The 24,744-nt window shown below is 48.6% G+C and overlaps 1 protein-coding gene across 14 annotated transcripts in view; it reads left to right on the top strand.

The window, feature by feature from the left end:
* NCOA2 (nuclear receptor coactivator 2) overlaps positions 1-24,744 on the top strand; it is a 1,057,595-nt gene that overhangs the window by 734,644 nt on the left and 298,207 nt on the right. For all 14 annotated transcript variants that reach the window (XM_069220319.1, XM_069220317.1, XM_069220318.1 and 11 more), the window contains one exon: positions 20,168-20,374. In XM_069220319.1, coding sequence (XP_069076420.1) covers positions 20,168-20,374 — 207 coding nt within the window. The remainder of the gene's footprint in view (positions 1-20,167; positions 20,375-24,744) is intronic.

The raw sequence follows: 24,744 nt of genomic DNA, 5'->3' as shown, positions 1-24,744 counted from the left end.
ACGAGCAGCCGGAGGCCATTGCTGGTTGGCTCTGGTTGGCTCTGGATGCCCATAAATCTGACCTTGTCTGGGTCAGCTGGAGAAAAAGTGGATGAATTTGGTAAAGATTGAGTCTGCTCTTTTGTGCTGCGTTCAATCGTAAGTCAGCTGCATTAGCCTCCTTGCATCCCGACCGTGGGTACTCTTCACTATGACTTTGAAGAAGCTCCGTTCAGGTCGCCTTCTCCCAGGAAGATCTTGTTTGAAAACCAAATCCAACCCCATTCGGAACAAAACCAACTCGGCTCTCCTGCTGAAGGGACAACCGCAGAAGCATCTTCTCTCTTTTTGGGGTAAAGAGAATCCTTCATTGCAGGAATCAAAAGGTGAAGCTATTTCCATCGCATCCCCGGATTCAGAGTCCCTTGGAGGTCCTCCTAGGGAGTCTTCAAGGGGGGCTCTCAAGCGAGCCATCTCGGGTGGAAACAAGCCAGAGAGGAGGAGCTGGGGTCTTGGACCAGGGCCCTATTGCCCCCCCCCCCCCCCCCTTGTTGAGCCTACTGGGTCTGTCCAGCCTGTTTGGAGCCAGTGGGGCCGCTGTACGTTCCCTCTCTTTCTTCTGCCTGGTCAGTCAGCTCTCTTTCCCAAGCTGATCAGTACCCGAAAAACTCTCAGGAAAGTGCTGCCTTCACCTCTTCAGCGTCTATGGCTATCGGACCCTGTGACTTCACCCTGCCGGACCTGGATCCAGTTTTAGTTCAGAGATACGGCCCCCAGGTAAAAAAAAAAAACTTGAATCCGCCTGCGATCTTCGGGTCCAAGGGCCTGCCGACCCCTACTGGTCTGGAGCTGTTTAATAGTACTCCGTCATTACAAGACTCATACATCCAATCTCATTTGTCTGTGTCGCCGGCACTGGACACCAGCGGAATCCAGCCCACTCCTCCTCTGATTCAGAGGTCAGGCTCTCCGCTTCTTTGTTTAATTTGGAAAATCTCCTCGCTTTTATTTTAAAGCTCCTGGACAAATTCGTAGGGGGCTCAGACTGTATTCTTGACTCTGTAACAGCAATTTTGGCTGAGATGATTAAAGACCAAAAGGAGTCTGTATCTCTCGACCCGACTCAGCCTAATGTTGTTCCTAGACAGTCTTTAGTCAACCAGAGGGCTTCCCGGGCTCTTCCCAGGGCGCCACAAAAAATGCGCCTGTTCATGGATACAGGCACCCAAGCGGGGAGTTTTCAAGGCATTCGTCCTAGTGATATAAAGCCACTGCCGGTTAGCCCTGTGGATTTCGTTTGATTTATCTTTGACTCTCCCACATTGAAAGGCAATCTCCGGGCACATTGCCATCAGCTCCCTGTGAAGGTGTTCCCTATCTTCGAAAGAGCAGTCACCCTAAAAAATGGGCCAACAATCTCCCCCACTTGCTATCCCCGGTAGAAGTCCTTGAGAGGGGAACCATCGCCAAAGGTGGGTAAATCGAAGAAACGAAATCAACGGATTAGCAGAAAAAAGAGAAGGAAAGTACTGTTCCCCTAAGTGATAACTGATGGGACAACCTCCCCCCCGAACCCACATAGAGCCACACGTGAAGCAGCCTAGTCCGCCCTCACTACGTAGGCCCAACTTCACTAAAAGGGGTCCTGTAAGCATGCATTCAACTGACCTTTCTTCTATTCCAGCCTTGAATCCAACGGTTTCCCCATTTTTGCCCTTCAGACGGGAGACCATCCCTATTGAACCCTCTATTTCGTTGCCTAGAGAAGGAACTCCCTCTGCAAGCAATAACACACTCTCAGATTGTTGCCTTTTTTCCCATTTTTGATGCCGATTTAATTCAAAATAGGTCCACCTTGTTAAGATGCTTTTCTGAATCTACCTTTCTGAAACACATCACCAGCTATGATATTGACCTTGTTTCCCTAAGGATGGTTAGTGGAGGTCTCAGGGCGAGGGTCGCCTTTCGCTCCTTGCATGTGGCGAACCTGGCCCTCTCTCACGCTGACTTTCTGCAGTGTAGGGGGATTGATGTAATTCCACTCTTACCCTACCTCGCTTTCGGAGGGGATAAGTTTGTGACTAAGACCCTGGTGAGACCCCAATCCCCGGTCCACTTTAAAGGCACTGATTTTTCCTTATGTAGATCTAGATTAGATCTACAGGCCCTCAGAGTATCCTTAATAGGGAAGGATAGACAGGTGCTATTGCGGGAGACACGACACGCTCCGAATCTTCAAGCCACCTATGCCCTGGATGATTGGGGTTGGCTCTCGGGAGCCCTTGTTCAAGAACGGGGGTCCAGGGACTCACTCCAACCTTCTTCCTAATAGAGGTTTAAAAATAATTTCTTGGAATGTTGCCGGGGTAAACTTTAGCAGGGAAAAACTATCTTACCTCAGTACACTTAAACCAGATTTAATTTGTCTCCAGAAGACTTGGGCAGATACGGATCTATTGTGGGACAGCTATTTAGTAGTTGATTGTAAGGCCTCTTCGTCTCAAAGAGGTCATGTTAAGGGGGGGTGGGAGGGGGGGGGGGTAGCTTGTCTACTGTCCAACTCTCTCAATTGGGACTATTCCTGCTATAAAGATCCCAGCAACCTCTTTATGGCACTTAAGATTCATCTGCATAATACTACGCTAGGTCCTACTTCACTGCTTCTAATTAATGCTTATGTGCCCCCAGAGGCTGTATATGATTCTCTGTTAGAAAGGGTCTTTGCCTTTATTGAGGACTCCTTAGATACTGAGTTCCCTCCACTGATAGCACTAATGGGAGACTTAAATTGCAAAGTTTCCAATTTCGCCTTATGTCAAGTGCGCGATGTAGAGAGAGAAACAGCGCTGCGCATTCCAGATTGTGTTTTCCCCCCTTTTAATTAAAACAAACAAAAGAGTTAAACTTCTCAGTCTTCTAAAAAAAAGAAATGACTGTATTATCGCTAATGGTAGGTCCACCATGGACTCCCCTGCCTCCTTCACACATATATTTCTTTGCGGGGAAGGTCCATTCTGGACTACTTAGTACTTGGTTATTCCTCTTATTGTCTGTTGGAAGATCTTAAGATATTATGTTCCCCCTATAGCGATCATAACCTGCTTTCTATCACTCTAGAAACCTCCATATTGTCACTAGACTCATGGAAATCTGGTGGGTTTACCCAGAGTTTTTCTAATAAGACTGGGAGGACCCAATGGAATTTTAAGAGGATAGCTGGTATCACTGCGATTTTAGCACCTGTAGTTGCTAATCTGACTAGTTGGGAGGGAATGGAGTTGCAACACTTCTCTGATCTCCTGATGCAATTGGTGTCTAACAACTTGTCTGGTGGGCATAATGTAGCTCGGAAAGCTATTCCCCGTGCATTGCTTGACCTAAACAGAGAAATAAATAACTTGGTTAGGGCCCAGTTTTTAGTTTTCTCTGAGGAAAGGAAAATCAGGGTTGCTCTATTAAAAAGGAGAAAGAAGCGGCTAAAGATCCGCCTTGCAAAAGAAGCGGGGGACAGGCTCTGGATTAAGCTCTGGGAAGCCGCTACAAAGGGCCAGACTAGCCGTTTTATGGGCATTAGTGGGTCAAGGTTGTGGGTCTAGAATTCGTCCCCCCCCGCTCCAATCTCCGAAGCCCGATGGTCAGATTTCATCTCCTCCCTGTATGCTTCAAATGGGGTCGTACCTTTCCGGCTTTCAGAGTCTCCAGGTATTCTCACTTTCCCTCCCCCGTCAATAAGAGATTGACTGTGCTATCGGTGAAATGCGCCCCTCCGCTGCAACAGGGCCAGATGAACTGCCTTTATCAGTTATAAAACAGGATAGGAGCTCTTGAACTAAGATTTTACATGTGGTCTTTAGTAGATGTTTCTATTCCAGATGTATTCCTCACTCGTGGGTCGGCAGTGTAATTGTACCCTTATTTAAAAAGGGTGATCGATCTTGTCCTGGTAATTATCGTCAGATTGCCCTCCTTGATGCAGTGGGAAAAGTTTTTACCAAATGTCTACTCTCTAGACTAATGTCTTGGGCGGAGGAGAATAACAACATCCCTTTGGAACAATCCGGATTCAGGCGCAAACATAGCACTCTAGATAACATCATGGTGCTGCAAACCATTACTGAAAAATATGTAAAACAGAGGTGGGGTTGTTTATGCCACTTTCATAGACTTCTCCACGGCTTTTGATAAAGTAGACAGAGATCTTTTATGGACTAAGGTATGCAGCCTGGGGATACCTTTACCACTCCTGGAGTTAATAATTGCCTTCCACTCCAATACCTGGTGTAGAATCCTCTTGGGGGGCGATAGAGGTTTATCCCATAAGATTTTTACATCTAATGGGTTAAAACAGGGATGCCTATTGGCTCCCCTGCTCTTTTCCCTCTGTATTTCAGATCTCCCCTCCTTTTTGTCCAAGGGCAAGGGTTTCCCCCCACTGGTGGGTGGGCATCCAATTGGTTGCCTGTTGTATGCGGACGACATCTTAATCCTTGATTTAACCCCCAAAGGCCTACAGAACCGCTTGCAGCGCTTATCAAAATATTCTGACTTACATTATTTGAAGATTAACGTATCTAAAAGTAAGTTCCTTTGTTTCTTGGGGAAAAAAAGATGACCTTCCCCAATTATCAGTGGACATTGGGCAACCAAATCCTTGAAATCGTCAAATCTTATCCCTTTTTAGGGAAAATAGTGAGCGGGAACCTTAGCGATGTTGCCCACATCGCCTCTAATAAAGCAAAGGCTGAATGTCAGGCAAGAGGTCTGGGGGCCCTTTATACAGCTACGGGGAGAAGGCACTTCTCTTACCTTCTATCTGCTTATCGAGTTAAAATTCCTGCATCCCGAGGGGTGTGGCCTGAGCGTCAAGATGGCGGCTGCACCTTAAAGGTGCTCCGGACCCCTCCGTCATCCGCTCGGGAATCGCGCACGAATCGGCCCCACCCGGAGGAGGGACGAGACGGAGAAAGATCGGGGCAACCTCTGGAGCAGAGGAGTTGTGGTCTGTTGCTCGAGGGCCCGGGAGGAGCGAAGAACGGACGGAGCGGCCTGCACGCAAAATGGCGGGCGCTCAGATCGCATAATCGCCACCGGTGAAGCGGAGGCGCCCGGCCTGAAGGGGGAAAAATCCAAAGACGGCGCATAGACCTGATGATAACGGGCTGGCTGGGGAGGAGAGAGGAGGTCCTCGGATTCGGATGCCCCGCGCCCAACTGACAGGTACGGAGAAGACAAAGCAGTGAAGCCGGGAGGCCTCGGCTGGGGAGGGCCCGATCCCCCATGGACGGCGGGAAGTGGCGCTGAATCAGAGGGACTGAAACAGGCCTGGAGATCCCGAGAGTGCTGGGAACACCCTGAAGGACAGGGGTGGATGGCGGGGACCTTTTCATTGCTTCCTCATCGCCCCACCTTTTGTGTCTGGGGACAGGGGGAGAGTGAGTTATCGTTTCCTCGCCACCCCCCCCCCCCCCCCCCCCTTTTCTCGTGATTAACAGTCCTTGACCACGAGGAAAAAAAGATCCGAGGTGGACAAGGTGATGAATGGAGCCTTTCGGCAAGGCTGACATAAAGAAAGGCTGAGGCCCACGGGACGAAAGGACGAACTTTGACACACCAGCAGAAGTGAGCGCATGGGCAGAAACGGGAACTCTGGGAGAAACTGAAGAAGAAGCAGCAAGGAAATATCCCGCAAGCAGACCCAACAAGGTAGTTAAATGGGCAAAGATAGGCAAACCCGCCCCGCCGCGGCGCAGACGCGCATTGATCAATTCGCCACGGGGCCCAACGGAGCCTCGAAAGAAGACCGAAAGACCAGCAGTAATGACGAGAAACAAACCGGGAACATCGATCTGGCAACTATTCTTCAAGCAATACACTCCTCCCAAGAGGCGGTGGAGGGCAAAATTGGGGAAGTAAGGGTGGACGTGGCCCTGGTGCGCCAGGACCTTCGCAATGCGACAGCGAGGATTGCAGAAGCGGAGTCCAGGATCTCTACGGTGGAAGACGAGCTGACGACCCTTAAAGCACAGGTATCAACTTTAACAACCCGGACAGCGGAACTATATCGAAGGGCAGAGGATGCCGAAAATAGATCCCGCCGCAACAACCTCAGAATTGTGGGACTGCCCGAAAACACAGCCGCGTCCTCTCTGACCATATTCCTGGAGGACTGGTTCCGGTCTTGGCTGCCCCGGGACCTTCTGACACCCTGGTTTGCGATCAAACGTGCCCATCGGGCCCTACAAGCCAGACCCCCACCAGGCTCTCCACCGAGGCCAGTGATCCTTAGACTCTTTAACTTTAGAGACAGGGATGCAATTCTCCAGGCGGCAAGAACAAAAAGAGAGCTGTATTGTGATGGGTCCAAAGTTATGGTGTTTCCTGATTACACTAAAGACGTTCAAATGCAACGCCGTTCGTTTATAGAAATAAAACAAAAACTAAGGGCGATGGAAGTTCCGTACCGTCTCCTCTTCCCGGCCAAACTAAGGGTGGTTCACAGCAACAAGACTCACTTCTTTGAATCCACAGATCAGGCCTGGAGGTGGTTGACCGAAGAGGTCCCGATGGGCCCTAATGAGGGAGAACGACGACTGGCACTCTCGGGCCAGCAAGGGAGCAATCGGCAGCGACAGCCAAGGAGGTCTCGCCAAAGAACTCGTTCCAGGAGGCGCAGGGAGGGGGGGGAGACGATCTCGGGCTCCCCTCGAGGATCCGCTGAGGAATCAACCCAAAAACAGGGGGTAGAAGTGAGACCGAGAGACATAGAAATGAACCAGACCCTAGAGAACTGCTCCCCGGAACTGTAGATGCCACAGATCTCTCACAGAGTCCAGTGATCTGAGTCCTCCTCCGGAGAGGGGGAGAAAGGAAAGATAGACTTGAAAGGCCAGAGACAAAGGAGAAGGTCATCAGGCTTGGAGTCAAGCATTACACACTTAAGCACTTCTTAATCCGAAAAAATGGAGGGGTCCACCAAAGCTCAGACACAAGCAGTTAGCAGCTTGTTATGTTTGGGAACAGGCCGTTGGTATTGGGCGACAGATGCTTCTGGGGGGGAAGTATGGGGTGGGTTGGGAGTTGGGGGGCATGTTTGGTTCTTTCCAGCCAGCAGGCTGTTGTTATTGTGCGAAATAGTCAATGTAGGTTTAGGGTCTCTAATACCGGCAGGGAACAATAGTGATAGGACACTCAGACACAGAAAGGCCTGGAAGGATCCAGGGGAGAGGCTGCGGGGGCTGGGGCGGGGATGGATGAGAGGGAAAGAATGGGGATGACTCACATAATATCGTGGAACGTCAACGGGCTCCTTGACAAGATTAAGAGATCAGCAGTACTCACCTACATTCATAGACACAAACCTAACATACTTCTGATGCAGGAAACACACCTCTTGGGGAACCAGTGCTCCTTCTTAGCCCGCAAGGGATTTGACAGGGTATTCTATGCAGGGTTTACAAGAGGCTCAAGGGGGGTTGCTGTACTGCTACATCACTCCCTACCCCTGGTGGTGAGACAAGAATGGAGAGACCCGTTGGGGAGGTACATGGCAATCTCAGGCTTGGTAGAAGGCCAGACAATGAATATCGTGAGCGCTTATGCTCCCCCGAACTTGGTGCGCAAAACTCTAGAAGATTTGACAAGGTTACTAGCAGAATTACCCCCCGGGAAAACGGTAAGAGGGGGCGATTTCAACGCAGTCCCAAACCCAGATCTAGATACAAGCGGGGGACCTTCGACACATAGACAGGCACTGTCCAATAGTCTGGAAGGATGGATGGCATCAACAGGGCTCTGCGATGCTCGGAGGGTGTGGCACCCGAGAATCAAACAATTCACGCATAGGTCGGCAGCACACAACACAGTCCAGAATAGACTTGGTATTGGTATCGGTCAGGGATTGTGGACACCTCACTCACATCGAGATCCTACCGCGCGGGATCTCAGACCACGCGCCGGTTCGGCTTAAGATGGACCTGGCTGAACCGCTGATCCGCCCCATATGGAGACTAAACGCATGGCATTTGCAAGATGAGGAAGTGGTAGATAGTTTAAAGGTGTCGTTGCGTGACTACTTCATCACTAATGAGGGCTCGGTGAGATCACCAGGAATCCTATGGGCTGCAAGTAAGGTAGTAATGAGAGGGATAGCCAAAGGTCTGATCCGTGCTCGGGAACACGCCCGCAACTCCAGAATCACACAACTGGAGGCCCGTGCCACTCTTCTGGAGAGAGAACAGGAATCTCACTCAGACGAACAAATAACCAGAAACCTCTTGTTGATTCAAGAAGAAATATGCAGCCTATCCCTAGAAACGGCAAAACACATGTGGCGGGCCTCTACGGCTCGAGTATACAGTTGGGGTAATAAAACAGGGAAATTACTGTATTGGTTGGTTTCCCAACAACAGGCTTCCCGAATCGTCCCTGAGATAGACAATGAACGGGGAGAACGAGTGGTGGAGCTCCAGGAGGTGGCCGAAACATTCGCCAAATACTATACGACCCTATACCGAGCCACAAGTTCAGAGGTTGGGGACTCTCCAGACGGATCCTTGGGGGTTGGGTCATTCCCGACTCTGCCTACGGTGGACATACGGGCTCTGGAGGAACAGTTCACGGAAGCGGAAATTAGCGAAGCCATAGCGGCAATGGGGGTGGGGAAAACTCCAGGACCTGATGGGATTCCCCCAGAATACTATAAAAGATTTAGGGAAGAGCTGGTCCCCCATCTAATGAATCTCTATGCTGAGGTGGACCAAAAGGGCTTCTTTCCAGATGGTCTAGACATTGCCACCATTGTTGTGTTGCCTAAGACCCAGCCCCCCTCCCTCTCCTGCGCAGGCTACAGACCCATATCTCTTATAAATAGTGAAATAAAGATCTATGCCACAATGTTGGCCTCCCGCCTTAAAAGGGTGATGCCCTTACTGGTGCACCCAGACCAATGCGGCTTCATGACCGGACGTAGCACACGCCATTGTATTCGAAGGCTCCAAGTGGCTCTTGCAGGACGTCACCGTTTACCCCAGCAACTAGCTCTCCTATTCATCGATTTTGAAAAGGCATTTGATTCGGTGAACTGGGAATTCCTTTTCGCGGTACTCCGGCGGGCAGGCTTTGGGCCACGATTTCGCAGACTGGTCCGGGCCCTGTACACCAGACCCATGGCGCGGGTGCGGGTCAATGGAGTTTTGTCCTCGGCCTTTCCGATACAACGGGGAACGAGACAGGGCTGCCCCCTCTCCCCTCTCCTCTTTGCTCTGGCCATTGAGCCTTTGGCGAGAGTGCTGAGAGAGGATCCGATTTACCAGGGTTGGAGATGGGGCCCCTCTTATGAAGATCGAGTGGCCTTATACGCGGATGATGTCCTGCTGTACATGGCGAACCCGGGAGTGACCGGACCCCGGAGCTTCCAGTTATTGCGACACTTCGAAGAGATCTCGGGGCTCAAAATGAACCCGTCCAAATCGGTGCTGGTCCCATTGACGCAGTCGAGAGACTGCTTTGACTGGCAGGAGACGGTTCCTCTGCGTCGGCTAAGTTTTAAATACTTGGGGATATGGGTCGCACTGCTCCCTGAGTTGTCCTGGTCCCTGAATCTAAATCCACTGATGTCTCGTATACGGGAAGACCTTAGGCATTGGCAGTCTCTACCGCTGAATATTCTGGGCCATATTGCCTTGTACAAGATGATGATCCTACCTCGCCTCTTATACGTGGTCCAGAACTTACCATTTAACATTCCACGCGCGTGGTTTAAAAAATTGGACGAAATCACCACCTCCTTTACATGGGGGGGAGCGAGACATAAAGTAGCAACCCGGAACTGCCAAAGAGACATATATGACGGGGGGTTGGGCATGGTTGACCCATACCTGTATTACCTCAGCTCCTGGTGGTACATGATTGGTTCAACGGAGGCTGGTCAGATCCAGCATATCAGGTGGAATTAGACGCCTTGGGATTTCCCCATATCCTGGATGTGCTATATGGGGCTCCAATCCCCTTGAATCTAGAGCTCATCACCAGAGCGGTATTTTTGGCATGGAGAGCGGCTCTGAGACATACCGGTTGGAGCAAAATGGTCACTCTGCAAACACCGCTGTGGCATGGCAGATGGTTGAGAGAGACGGCCGGGTTGGAGGGGTTCGGGAATTGGGACACATTGGGAATATCCTTAGTTGGGGACGTATGGAAAGGAAGCCTGATGAAATCCTTTGATGAAATGCAGCAAGAATTCCAACTATCCCCGAAACAATTCTTTAAATATCTCCAACTCCGACATGCCCTCACTAAGCACTTGAAAGAAATATCCCTTATACCAGAGTTCAATCCGGTAGAAGCCAAAACAATAATGGGCAATCTGGGGAGGAAGGGGGTCTCTCAAATCTACAAAATGCTGATCTCAAACGCTCCAGGGGATCTGGGTCATCTTAAGAAAGGCTGGGAGAAATGGGTGGGTCCACTTGAAAAAGAAGACTGGGTGGAGGCACTGATGGCCCCCCGAATGCTGGTAATGTCGACGAGGTTAAGGGTGACACAATTCTTCTATCTACACAAAGCATACCTAACTCCAGACAGAATGTACAAAATGGGTGCCCTTGACTCTGGTCGATGCCCAAGATGCAAGGAAGACAAAGCTGACTTTTATCACATGATATGGTCCTGCCCAGTGATCCAGAGGTTCTGGAAGGGGATAAATCAAGAGCTGAATAAAGCCTTGGGATCACCACAGGTACTGACTCCCAAAACGATACTACTAGGGTTGATGAATGATATGGAGGGAACTAGAGCAGATAAAACATTGGTCAGTATAGCGACTGCGGTAGCAAAGAGAGATATAGCAGCCGCATGGAAGACTATCAAAGGTCCTTCTCTTCAGAAATGGAGGACGGGGTGGACTGGTGTGCAGCCCAAGAAAAAGTGGTATATGAATCAAGGGGATGCCCTCACAAGTATGAAAGAATATGGGGGAAATGGGTGGGACTCCTAAGCTAAGATATGGGGCTTAGAATATATGTGTACCCTCGTTCTTCCTTCCTTGTTTTTACCCTGGCAAAATGTGATGAAGTGATTTCTTACCGTTGTCTGAAGCATTGAAAGATCAGATCAGAATTTATTGTCCAAACGGTGTGAAAGAGATCAAGTTTTGCTAGTTATTTGTTGGTCCTAATTTGTACCTTTTACAAAAACAAAACAAAATTATTATTAAAAAAAAAAAAATCCTGCATCCCTGCTATATGGGGTGAAACTCATTGACACCTCCAAATGGGGGTTCTTAAATCAGACAGAAGGTAACATTCTCCGACAATTACTAGCTGTTAATACGGCAGCCTCAGTGGCGGCTCTGAGGCTGGAAATGGGGCTTCGAAGCGCATATGCTCAAGGATTAGCGGGGGTTATACGTTTGGCTACCTCAATTTTAAAGAGTGAGGAAAACACTTTAAGATCATTTCTGAAGAAAGAGCTTCTCTTAGATAATAGCAAGCCCAAATTTGCCTTTTGTAAGAATTTTTCTACTGCCCTGGAGATGCTGGAGCTGGATCGCAGCCAAGTTCTAGAACTCTCCCCATTGCTCTTGTGGGTGACTTTGAAGAGTGCAACGTGGGCCTTGAGCTTCCGCCAAGACTTGGAGTGCTGTAAAAAAAGAAGTTTCTCTGCGAATATAGTTAACACCCTAGTAATAAAAAAAAACACAACCGTACTTCACTTGGAACATCCCTCATAGTGTTAGGCGCTTTTGGACGTTGCTCCGACAGGAATTGCTCCCTTTGAATACACTATTGGCAAAATGGTACGGTACTGCAAAAGAGTGTAACTTCTGTCTGGCGGATTCTCAAGATTTACACCATCTATTATTTGTCTGCCCTTCTCTTGCCTCATTTCGGTGTAAATGGCTAGATCCAATCTGTTTTCAGTTTTCTCTATTGTCAGTGCCTGAGTTTCTCCAAGCCCTGTATGATCCTCCGAACGAAAGTTTTTGTTTTAAAATATTTAATTTTGTTAATTGTTTTTTAAGCTTATTTTAAGAAACTTTCGTCGTAAGGCAAGTCAGGTGGCATGGGATTTTGATGCAATATTTCACTATACATTTCATTTTTCTGATGGATACAACTACCTGTGGATTCCTCACCTCATGAATACTCCCATGGCGCCAGCATTCGACGGAAATCTTCTTACTAGTCTCTGCACGTCGACGAGGACGTCACTGTCTCGCACGCGACGCCGTCTGACGTCATACAGGCAATAAGAGGTCCTCGACGACGTGCAGACGTCAGTTCCCTTTTTTCCGTGCATTCGAAACGGTTATCTTCGAGGGAGCAACTGTTACTCTTGCGGTTACAGTGTATATCTTGCTGCGTACTCTTTCTCTGTGGAAATAATGTCGCAGAGAAAGTCTGGATTTAAGCCTTGTCGTGAGTGTGGAGGCAAGATGTCGGTGACGGATCCTCATTCCGATTGCCTTTGGTGTTTGAGCTCCGACCACGACGTCTCGACTTGTGATTCATGTCAGCACATGAATCCGAAGGCCCTTAAAGAACGCGAGGCGAAGCTGTTTATGGCCAAGTCAAAGGAGAAGCATCACAAGAAAAAGTCTTCTCCAAGACATCGGCGTCATCGAGACTCCCGGCGCCGTAGAGAATCTCGGCGTCATTCAAGGGAGGCTCGTTCCAGGTCTCCGGATCTGCGCCGAAGGACATGGGAGGTCAGCCCCACGGTGACGCCGCATCCTTCGACGCCGTTGCCCTCTCCGGCGTCTCCAACTTCGCCTGGACAGGCGTCGGTGATTGAGGTATTGGAGCCTCAAGTGTTTTCTCCGGCGCAGACGCCGAGGCCGGCGTCGGGGTCGCCTCCGAGTCAGGCACCCCAGTATCCGGCTTTTCCCACCCCTGGAGCCGATAGTTCCGCATTCTTGAATGCGATGTATGCCATCTTCCAACAGATGGCTCCAGGGGGTGCTCCGGCTGGGCCTTTGGCCTTTTCTTTGGGTGATCCTGCGCCTCTTCGGCCGGCACCCTTTATGCCCTTTCTCCCGTTTGGGAACGTGGGCTCGGCGCCAGTGTCGGCGCCGGTGGCCGCTCCGGTGGCTTCGGAGGGATTGGCCCCAGGGATTTCCATCCCGTCGACGTCGAGATTTCGGCCTGTGACTCCGGTGGGTCCATCCGTTTCAACTGCTCTTCAGTCGGCGCCGAAGTTACCTGTGGCGCCGGATGCGGCGTCGGTGGCTTCGGAAGATCGGCGCCGATCTCCGACTTCGGCGGAGGTATTGTCGACTCCGCGGATTGAGCAACGACTGCATTCAAGGAGGCGTGCTCTCCGGGTACTAGAAGAGCAGGAGTACCAACGAGCCCTAGAGGAAGGAGAGCTAGAGGACTCGGGTGATGGGCTGCGTGGACTGGAGTCGGCCAGTGGGCTGGACACTTCCCCTGAGTGGGACCTTTCGTCCCCGGGGGAATATACCGAGGAAGCTGCTTCCTTTCATACAGTGGTACGGAAGGCAGCTAGTTTTTTGGACCTGCCTTTGCCGGTGGTGGAGGCGAAACAAAACCTTTTGACAGAGGTGTTGCATCCGGCCTCAGCCGCGGCGGAGCCTCTATTACCTTTTAATGACGCTCTGCTGGATCCGGTTTTAGAGGTGTGGAAGAAGCCGGCATCTTCCCCAGCAGTTCACAGAGCCGTGGCCAGGAGGTATCGGACGGCTCCAACTGATCCTGGTTTCCTATCTAGGCACCCTACGCCGGAGAGCTTGGTTGTGCAGTCCTCCTGTTCGTCCAAGTCAGCGCCTGGTTCTTTTCCGACGGTGCCTGGGGACAGAGATTCAAAAAAGCTGGAGGCGCAGTCGAAGAAGATTTTTTCGTCCTGCAGTCTGGCATTAAAAGCCACCAATGCAACCTGTATCCTGGGGAGGTATATTCATGCTCTGATGGATGACATCTCCTCTTCGTTTACAGAGCTTCCTCAGGGTCTTTTGGATCTTGTCTCTGATGCCCAGGCTGCTGCGACCCAAATTATCCAGACGGGACTGGATACCACCGACTCGGTAGCCAGAGCAATGGGCACAACTGTGGTGGAAAGCAGACAGGCCTGGCTCCGTAACTCGGGCTTTTCGGCAGATGTACAGTCCACATTGTTGGATCTCCCGTTTGATGGGGACAAACTGTTTGGGGCTAAGGCTGATTCGGCCTTGGAACGGTTTAAGGAGAGCAGGGCCACGGCTAAGTCGTTGGGACTCCAAGCTCCTTCTTCCACGGCCTCTTCCAGATTCTTCAGGAGGTTTCGTGGATTTGGGCGTGGCTCTTCCTCCTCTTCCTTTCGGGGAAGATATCAGCAACCTGCCTCTTCCCATCCCTATAGATCTTTTAGGGGGAGGGGTAGGGTCCGCACCAGGGGAGCTTCTCAGCAGCACTCTGCCTCTTCCTCATCCTCTGGCGGGGTGCAGCAGGGGAAGCAGCCTTAGGCTTCCACCATTTCCCACTCACTCCTCTCCTGTAGGGGGAAGATTACAGCATTTTCTCACCAAATGGGAGACTGTTACGTCGGGCACTTGGGTTCTCAGTGTTGTGGGAAAAGGCTACACCCTTCCCTTTCGGGAGTTTCCGCCCCTCATCCCGCCCCGCCCTTCGTATTGTTCACAAGAACACCTCCTGTTGCTAGAACAGGAGGTAGAAGTCCTCCTTTTAAAGGGCGCGGTGGAGTTGGTCCCGGAGCAGGAAAGGGGTCAAGGAGTTTACTCAAGGTATTTCCTGATTCCCAAGAAGGATGGTCGTTTGAGACCAATTCTGGACCTGAGGATCTTGAATTGGTTCCTCAAGCAGGAAAAGTTCAAGATGCTGACCCTAGCACAGGTGCTTTTGGCGTTGAACATGGAAGACTGGATGGTGTCTGTCGACTTGCAGGATGCTTACTTTCATATCCCGATACTCAAGTCACACAGGAAGTATCTCCGGTTTGTGGTGGGATCGCAACACTACCAGTTTGCGGTCCTTCCGTTTGGTCTTACTTCAGCACCTCGAGTCTTCACGAAGGTGATGTCGGTGGTTGCGGCAGAGCTCAGAAGGAAGGGGATAGCAGTATTCCCTTACTTGGACGATTGGTTGATCAAAGCCAAGTCCCCGGAGCTTGTGTTGCGTCATCTGCAGTCAACAAAACAGTTGTTGTTCGACCTGGGCTTTTCGGTGAACGAGCCCAAATCTCACCTAGAGCCCTCTCAGCGCCTCCTGTTCATAGGGGCAGTACTGGATACAACATTGGGTCGGGCCTTTCCTCCGCCTCAGCGGATTCAAGATATTCAGGATTTGGTTCCAATATTTCGAAATGGAGCGGTAGTTCCAGTCCTCAAGGTCCTTCGTCTGCTCGGTCTTTTTGCCTCCTGCATTCTGTTGGTCACGCATGCTCGCTGGCACATGAGGGCTCTTCAGTGGTGCCTCCGAAGGCAGTGGTCTCAACACAGAGGGGATCTAGAGGGTACTGTCAAGATCTCCAGAGATGCTGCTGTGGATTTGAAGTGGTGGATTGCAAGCAACAATCTTTCACAAGGAAAGCCGTTCCAGCAGTCGCCACCAGTGGCCACAGTCATAACGGATGCTTCCACTCTAGGGTGGGGAGCTCATCTGGGGGATCTGGAGATCAAAGGTCTTTGGTCTCCAGAGGAACAGATTTTTCACATCAATCTGTTAGAGTTACGGGCTGTACATCTGGCTCTCAAGGCCTTCCTCCCTTCCCTTCGTGGTCAGTCGGTACAGGTCCTAACGGACAATACTACCACGATGTGGTACATAAACAAGCAGGGAGGAGTGGGGTCGTACCTTCTCTGCAGAGAAGCTCTTCGACTATGGTCCTGGGCAAAGGACCATCGGATTTGCTTGATAGCAAACCATCTGGCCGGAGTTTTGAACGTGCGTGCGGACAGTCTCAGTCGCCACTTCTCGGCAGACCACGAGTGGCGTCTCCATCCAGATCAAGTCCGTTTAATCTTCCAGAAGTGGGGGTTTCCTCGGGTAGATCTGTTCGCCACTCGAGAGAACGCGCATTGTCCGTTGTTCTGCAGCCTTCAGTATCCGATGCAGGAAGCGTTGGGGGACGCGTTTCAAATGACCTGGTGCGGCCAGTTGCTTTACGCGTTTCCTCCCATACCCTTGATTCCTCGAGTATTGAGGAAGATTCGCCAAGACCGGGCTCTAGTAATCTTAATAGCTCCGGATTGGCCAAGGAGGGTGTGGTACTCCGACCTTCTCCAACTCTCAATGTGCCCGCCGCTCCGTCTCCCTTTCAGGGCAGACCTCCTCTCACAGTCGCAGGGGCAGGTTCTACACCCCAACCTCCAGAGTCTGCACCTACATGCCTGGAGATTGAACGGGGCAACCTGAGTTCCTTCTCTCTCCCGCCTGAGGTAGTGGATGTTATATTAGCGGCCAGGCGACACTCCACTAAATCTATCTACGCTAATAGGTGGTCTAAATTTGTTGCGTGGTGTGGAGAGAGGCAGATTGATCCTTTACATGCTCATCTATCGGACGTTTTGTCTTTTGCTCTATCTCTGGCGCAGAAAGGTTGTGCAGTGGCTACCATTAAAGGTTATTTATCGGCCTTGTCAGCCTTCATATGTCTTCCAGACCAACCATCTTTATTTAAATCCCCTATTGTTATCAGATTGTTGAAAGGTCTTCTAAATCAATATCCTCCAAAGCCATTCGTTATGCCGCAATGGGATTTGTCCTTAGTCCTGACTTTCCTTATGGGGTCCCCTTTTGAACCTATGCATTCTTGCCCCTTGAGGTATTTGGTTTTAAAAACAGTCTTCCTGATAGCTATAACATCAGCAAGGAGAGTGAGTGAGTTGCAGGCCTTATCAGTAAAACCCCCTTATACAACTTTTTATGGGGATAAGGTGGTGTTGAGGACCAAGGCTGCTTTCCTCCCGAAGGTTGTTTCACCCTTCCATTTGGCTCAGGCCATTACTTTGTCCACGTTCTATCCTCCGCCTCATCCTTCCAAAGAGGAAGAAAGACTGCACCGTCTGGACCCAAAGAGAGCGTTGAGCTTCTTTATCGATAGAACAAAGGATTTCAGGCTGGAGGATCAGCTGTTTATTGGATACGTGGGCAAGAGGAGAGGAAAGGCAGTCCACAAGAGAACACTATCCAGGTGGGTTGTTCTTTGCATTAAAATATGTTACTCTTTGGCAAAGAAGGATCCTCCTGAGGGCATTAGAGCTCATTCCACCAGAGCTAAGTCGGCCACTTCGGCCTTAGCCAGAGGTGTTCCTGTGGTCGACATCTGCAAGGCCGCAACTTGGTCGTCCCTTCACACTTTTGCAAAACATTACTGTTTAGATTCTGAGGTTAGAAGGGACGGCCATTTTGCACGGTCAGTGCTGCAGGATTTCTTGGTTTGACCATTTAGGCACCCACCGCCGGGCGTGGTACTGCTTTGGGACTCTATTCATGAGGTGAGGAATCCACAGGTAGTTGTATCCATCAGAAGAACGAGTTACTTACCTTCGGTAACGACTTTTCTGGTGGATACATTAGCTACCTGTGGATTCCTCACGGTCCCACCCGCCTCCCCGTTGCCTTTATGGTCTTGCCAAGTAATCCTTGAGTGCGCTCCTCTTGGTCTTTGAGGGTGCAATAGATGTATATATAATATATTTATATATATATATATGTATATGTGTATATATCTTTATGTATATACTTGGTGTGTGTATATATTTTAAAAGAGAGAGTTTTATATATATATATATATATATATATATATATATATATATATGTACATAAAAAGATTTACAGTTATTCATACAATGTGGTGTATTTTTACAATATAATGGATGTTGCCTTGCTCTTTCATTGCATTGCCTGGTTGTTCTCATGCACGTAAAAAATGATTGGTACTGACGTCTGCACGTCGTCGAGGACCTCTTATTGCCTGTATGACGTCAGACGGCGTCGCGTGCGAGACAGTGACGTCCTCGTCGACGTGCAGAGACTAGTAAGAAGATTTCCGTCGAATGCTGGCGCCATGGGAGTATTCATGAGGTGAGGAATCCACAGGTAGCTAATGTATCCACCAGAAAAGTCGTTACCGAAGGTAAGTAACTCGTTCATCTTACCTTTTGGTACTCGATTGCATGTAAAGTGTAAATTGCAGATCCGACCTTCTGCTCACCAGTATTGTAAATTTCATGTGGTTCTCAGCTAGATGTAAATGGTAAATGTGATTTTTCTGCTTTCTTCTTTTATGTGGACCTCAGTCGAGTTCCAAATCATAAATAAAATAAATTGAATTGAATTGCTGGCAGGGTTGACGACGAGACAATCACTGATCTTAAGCTCTTTCTTTTTGCGTCTCTAGAGTTTCCTTCTTCAGGTCAGCGGCATCTGATTTTCTGGTACCAGAGGCTCACCTGAGTACTGAAGTTAGGGGAGGGTAGTAGCCAATGGGCTACTTACTCCTGAGGTCACTAAACCCTGCATACAACCAGTTTCTGTTGGTAGTTGGCATAACCCTGTCCCCGAGTTCCTAGTTCTGCCATCATTGAGATGGCAGAATTTCAAAAGTTGTGTTCACATGAGGCAGCTCACCTTACGGGTAGGACTGACCTGAGGGGTGGGCACGCCTCTCGGACTACAGATTTTCCTGCCTGTCCAGGTGCCAAATGGGCCCTGGGGCAGGGGTCGACATTCTCTCCTGTGAGGGAAGCCAGATCAACATATCAAGGCTGCTGGGCTTCTTTGAAGCCCCTGGCATTGGAATGCTGATTCACAAGTCATCCTGTTGAGAGGGGTGTGCTAACACCCCTGCCTAGGCATGCTTTGTTTCTGTCTGCCAAAGAGCAAAGGCTCTCCTCTGGGGGTCAGAAATATATCTGGTGGTGGTAGGCTAGTTAGAACTAGTCAGCCAGCACAAATGTTATGGTAGGTTTATCAGGGGGCACCTATAAGGTGCCCTCTGGGTGCATGGTATAATAACTCCATCACTAGCATTAGTGAGGGTTTATTAAAAAAAAAAGTTTGTACCAACCATACCTAGTTTCAGTGAAGCCATCATGTAGCTAGGGAACTCTTATTGACCAGTGTCCAGCACATCTACTTAGAAATGGCTTCCCTGTTCACTTACTATGTCTAAGAATAGATAGACATAGCAGGGGCATATCTGCTCTTGCAGATATGTCCACGCATGTAATGTAATATGCACCCTGCCTTACGGCTGTAAGGCCTGCTATAGGGGTGACTTACATATATTGCATGCAGTGTTAGGGGACATGGCACACAGGCTGTGCGGTATGTTGTGTGTTAATTTTTAGCTGCACCAAGAGATGCAGCCTACAGTGGTAGCCTGCATGTGCTAGATGAGGGGTCCCCGATGGTGGCACAATACATGCTGCATCCCTTGGGGACCCAAGCCCTAGGTACCAGGGGTACCATTTACTAGGAACTTATAGCAGTGCCAAATGTATGGCCTGCTAGGGAAAAATTGCACAGTTTTAAGGAAAGAGATCTGGCACTGGGGACCTGCTTAGCTGGAACCCAGTGCACTTTCAGTCAAAATTGCATCAGATGCCAGGCAAAAAGTGGGAAGTGACCATGTCAGAAAGGGGCACTTTACTACAGTCATTTGCATTTAGCAGTAAACCCCAATATGTAACACATTTCTACCTTATTAAACATTGTATCTTTAGTATAAGAAAGCAACATGTTTTTAATTTTAGCAAACAAAATACATCTTTGAACTTTACTTAGTTGAAATGTATGCTAAGTAAAGCTGTGTACTAGTACTATTTTTACCTAGCTTTAGGATTGGTTGTCTGAAACACGTTCAAAATTGTGATTGATCCACTACAACTAATGGCAAATATGCACATCTGTTTCCACTTAAACAACACAAACCCCTTTTGCTACTGGCTTTTGGTTTTACTTTCTTGCTGTTACATTGTTAAAGTATTTGGTTTCAATAAAGTTAAATTTTGTTGTTAATTGCACTTGCGCCACAGGACTAACTGGGCAGTAACAGTCAGATGTCAATCACCAAACTTCTGGTTTTGCGCACATTTATAGGCCTTTGTTTGTTTTCTATATAGTACTTCCGAGCTACTGATCATTATGTGCTTTAAGCCAGATCCCATGTGTCATGCTGCTTAATATTTTTTTCATATTTGTCTCTCTCCCTTTTTTGTGCATTTTTTTAGCTTTTAATAACCCACGTACAGCTCAGCTGACCAGGTTACCACCAAATCAGAATTTGTCAATGGACATGAATTTGCAAAGCCAGCCGAGTGCAGGACCCTTTCCACCAATCAGGAACAGTAGTCCGTATTCACCAATTTCCCAGCCAGCCTTGATGGGCAATCAGGGGATGATGGGAAGTCATGGACATTTAGGGAACACTGGTACAGGTAAGATGGCAACACATTTGGAGGTTTCTTTAATTGATGTATCTGCAAAAGTGATGATGGATGTTGTTGTTCTTCACAGTGGAATCCCTCTGGCTTAAATAGCGCAGTATGGAATCCAGGAGTATAGTTTTTTTTTTTGTTTAATAATTTATTTACTTATGTAAATAGAATTGAAAATCACACCCATAATTAGCAACATCATCTTTTTGTACACACACACACACACGTAACACTCTCTTGCACTCTCCCTTCTAATCAACCAAATAAGTGCCATACAATACATTTGACTGCAGACAACACATAGTGCTATTGAAGGGAGAAAAACATGCAGGGAATATTGTCCTTAGACCTGCATTGGAAACTCTTAAACACAGACTCTGCCCCTTTAAAAAATGTTAGTGTATCAGTGCTTCATGTCCAGCAGAGCACCACAAGAGCCTCTTACCGACTGTCCGTTATGGTGGTGGAGAGGTGATTTGGGCCTGCTTCAAAGCTACAGGCCCGAAACATGGCTCAAGCATTGAATCTCCCATGATTTCTATTGTAGGGGATTTCCATGTATAGTCATAAGCACTGAATAGTTGTGCCTGCCTGCGGGGGACCCAGGAGCACTTTTCTGAAAATGTCTTTAGTGTTGACATTCACCTTTCTTCAGGAAGGCCTGCAAAGTCACTCAAGAATGTCATTATGCAGCCTCAAGGAGAGGCTACAAAAGCCAAAATTCTTAATCCTGTTTGGTTGAAAAAGGGTCCTGTAATGTAGAAATGCATTCAAATGCATGAGTATTTTGAAGATTTCAGTGATAAAATCACTCTCAAACCTTTTTTGTAATGTTACACAAGGATGAAGGAGTGCAGTTAAGTGTAGCCCATAGGCTGCCATTGTACAGAATAGAAAGTAAAACTGTGCCTTTAAGAGCAGGTGGCCTTCCATATCCCATCATGCTTAGCAAGAGGCAGTTACCTCAGTTCTTTATTCTGGCTCCTGCTGACAGGAACCTGAAGCTTTGAGTTCCACCTATTTAGATTTTTTTTCACAAACATTTCTAGTCAAATACTTTAGATTACACCTTCACTTGATGTTTTCCATCTTTCCTGAATATTTTCTATCATTTTTTTGTAAAATTTGGACAGAAATTAGAGATTTTTCATCCAGATGCCTTAACTTTTTGACAAGTGTCCTCGCTGTGGCAGGAAGAAGGCCAAAACCGATCCACACGAGGTCTGTATTATCTGCCTTCCATCTTCACATGTACCTGATGCCTGTGATATATGTAAAAACTTCAACAGGCGCACTCTGCATGACAGAGTGAAAATTCATCTCCAGGCCAGAGAGGACAGCAGAAAAAGAAAGCATCCTACCGGTAGGACTTTAGAGCGAAGGGAAGGTCAGTCTTCCACCAGGCCTCTCACTTCATCAGCCAGTGGACGTGGAATGTCCCAGAAGCGCAGTTCTGGCCAGAAACAACACAGGTCCTGGTCGACGTCGAGGACTTTGAGGTTGAGGCAAGCAACAGCGCCAACACGTTCGCCGTTGAGAATGAGTTCAGTGGCGAGGAAGTGACACTCCTCAGCGTCTTGATGCTCGTCGACCTCAAAAGTTTACATGGCGTCGAGATAGCATGGATATCCGACCGCAAAGTACCTCTGTCGAGGTCGCCATTGGCATGGAAGATGGACGTTGAGGGACACCCAACGTCATGATGGATCAACGTCGTACATTGACGTCCAGTAGCTTGTCGACGTCAAGGAGGTCACCAAGGAAGAGGAGGAGGATTTCCTCCACATCTGAATCTTCTTCTCTCGTGATGTTACCATCACCTTCTCCTCAACCATATCCTCCTCCACATACGATAATGCCTTCACTGCCTCCACAAGCTGCTCTTGCTCCTCCTCCAGTACCACCTTCTGAACCGACTCCCATGGGCTCCTCAAGACAATCGTGGCATCAGTCTTCTAGATGCTATTCTAGATCCAGACATCACCACCGTCATGACTCTAACAATAGATCAAGATCTGGATCCCCTCAACGTCATTCCTTGTCATCTACCAGAGACTATTCTCCAACTTTGTCTGACTCTCCAACACCTCGAGTCTCTCCGATTGACGGCGTAAACACCTTTCAGGAAGTCCTTGCCCGAGGAGCTGCAAAACGTAATATTCCTATGGCCGTACCTACGCCGACAACATCGGTAATCTTCGAGACCTTACACCAAGGTTCTTCCTCAAGACCCTTTTAACCTCTGGTCCCAGGTCTCCTAGAACCAGCGATGGACACCAGCCACAGCCAAACCCGCGCCTTCTAGGCTCTAAAAGAAATATAGTCATCCAGAGATGGATCCTTCAATTCCAAGGACACTACCCAGCACCACATTCTGTGGTTATTTTAGCCACTAAGAAGTTGCTTTCTACTTCTCTTTCATCCTCCTCTCCACCAGACAAGAAGAGCAAAAAGCTAAATGCGGCAGGTCGCTAAGTTTGCTCAACATCTGCTATTTCGAGGAAGACAGCCAGTGCCACGGTCCTCTTGGGCAGATATAACCGTGCTCTTTGGGTCTCCATCCTACAATTTGCTGATCATCGTCCCAAAGATAGAAAAGAAGATTTCCTTGAAATCATTAACAAAGGTGCTATGGTTTTAACCAGATTATGAGCGCAGCAGCGGATTCTTCTATATTAGCGGCGCATGGACACTCATGGCTCCGTCTTACTTCTCTGAAGACAGAAGCACTGCAAAGAATACAGAACCTTCTATTTACAGGATCTACTCTGTTTGGTTCTCACGCTGATGAGATGTCTAGAAAGTAATCATTACTAGACAGTCTTAAAGCTGTAGGCATTGAAAAACCTAGAGAGCAGCATAAGTCATTCCGTCCTTACCACCACAGGTTTTTCTCACAGAGTTCAAACTCCCCAATGGGTGCTACCCAGATCTCAGCAACAACACCAGAGATCATACCAAACTCAGCGCAGGCAAATGCGAGAACATTCCACTCAACACACTGCTCAAGGAGGACGTCAACCATCTGCATCTAAGCCCCGAGTCCTTCCTTTCCCCTCTTCTGTAACCCACTCCGGTAGGGGGAAGTATCTTGCAATACCTGTTCAAAATAGTTGTCTCAGGCTTACCAACCCTTTGCCTTCTATTCCACTGAAGCCCTCCATGTCCCATCTAGATTCTCTTGGGCAGAGGTCAACACCCTATTACAAAAGGAGATAGAACCAGTTCCCACCAATCAACGTGGGAAAGGGATTTACTCAAGGTATTTCCTAGTACCAAAGGAGGAGAAGCATGAATTCAGACCTATTCTCGATCTAAGAATAGCCAACAAATGGATTTGAAAGGAGAAGTTCCAAATACTGGCTTTACATCAAATATATCCCCAGCTTTACCAGGGAGATTGACTCTGTTCCATCGATCTTCACGATGCATACTTCCACATTCCCATTGCCAAGAAGCATCAGAAGTTCTTAAAGTTTCTCGTGGGACAAGACCATTCCCAATTTGCAGTGCTCCCATTCGGCCTCAAGTCAGCGCCCAGAACGTTCTCCAAATGCATGGCTGTGGTGGCAGCCCATCTAAGAAAGCACTGAATCTTCGTCTGTCCCTATCTAGACGATTAGCCCATAAAGGCATCCACATCTCAAGAGGCCCAACTACATTTCAATCTGACTTACCAACTTCTTCAACAATTGGGCCTCCAGGTCAACCTCATCAAGTCAACGTCATCACCTGTCCAGAGGTTGCATTACATAGGCACCACCATCTACACCATTCAAGAAAAGGTGTTTCCTTCGGAGGAGTGACGTTTATCGATCCTTCTGAAAGTCAAGCTCTTGAGAACGCACCTCATTCAATGGCAAGAATAGTCTCATCTCTCCTAGGATCAATGGCTTCTTGCATCTATCTCACTCCCAATGCTCGCTTCCACATGAGACCCTTGCAGGAGTGTCTGGAAAATCAGTGGAATCAACTGAAACAATTGGGAGGACAGGATTACTTTCTCCCCACATGCAACACGATCCCTCAAGTGGTGGTGTTCTCTGAACAATCTTCTGAAAGGGATGCCCTTCCACCAGCAAGTCTCCACGCAGACGGTAGTCACGGACGCATTGTTGTTCGGATGAGGTGTCCAGATGGATCATCTACAGATTCAAGGCTCTTGTTCTCAGAACGATAGATCGTATCACATCAATGTCCTAGAGGTACGTGCAGTTCATCTGGCACTCAAACCTTTTTCCTGTCATTCATCACCAATACTCTCCTTGTTCAGACAGACAATACAGCCACCATGTACTACCTGAATAGGCAGGGGGGCACCAAATGCAGAACTCTATCTCTGGAGGCACAGACAATATGGAACTGGCTTC

The sequence above is a fragment of the Pleurodeles waltl genome, chromosome 2_2, assembly GCF_031143425.1.
Source record: "Pleurodeles waltl isolate 20211129_DDA chromosome 2_2, aPleWal1.hap1.20221129, whole genome shotgun sequence".
NCBI lineage: Eukaryota > Metazoa > Chordata > Amphibia > Caudata > Salamandridae > Pleurodeles > Pleurodeles waltl.
This window is presented reverse-complemented; position numbering and strand designations above follow the sequence as displayed.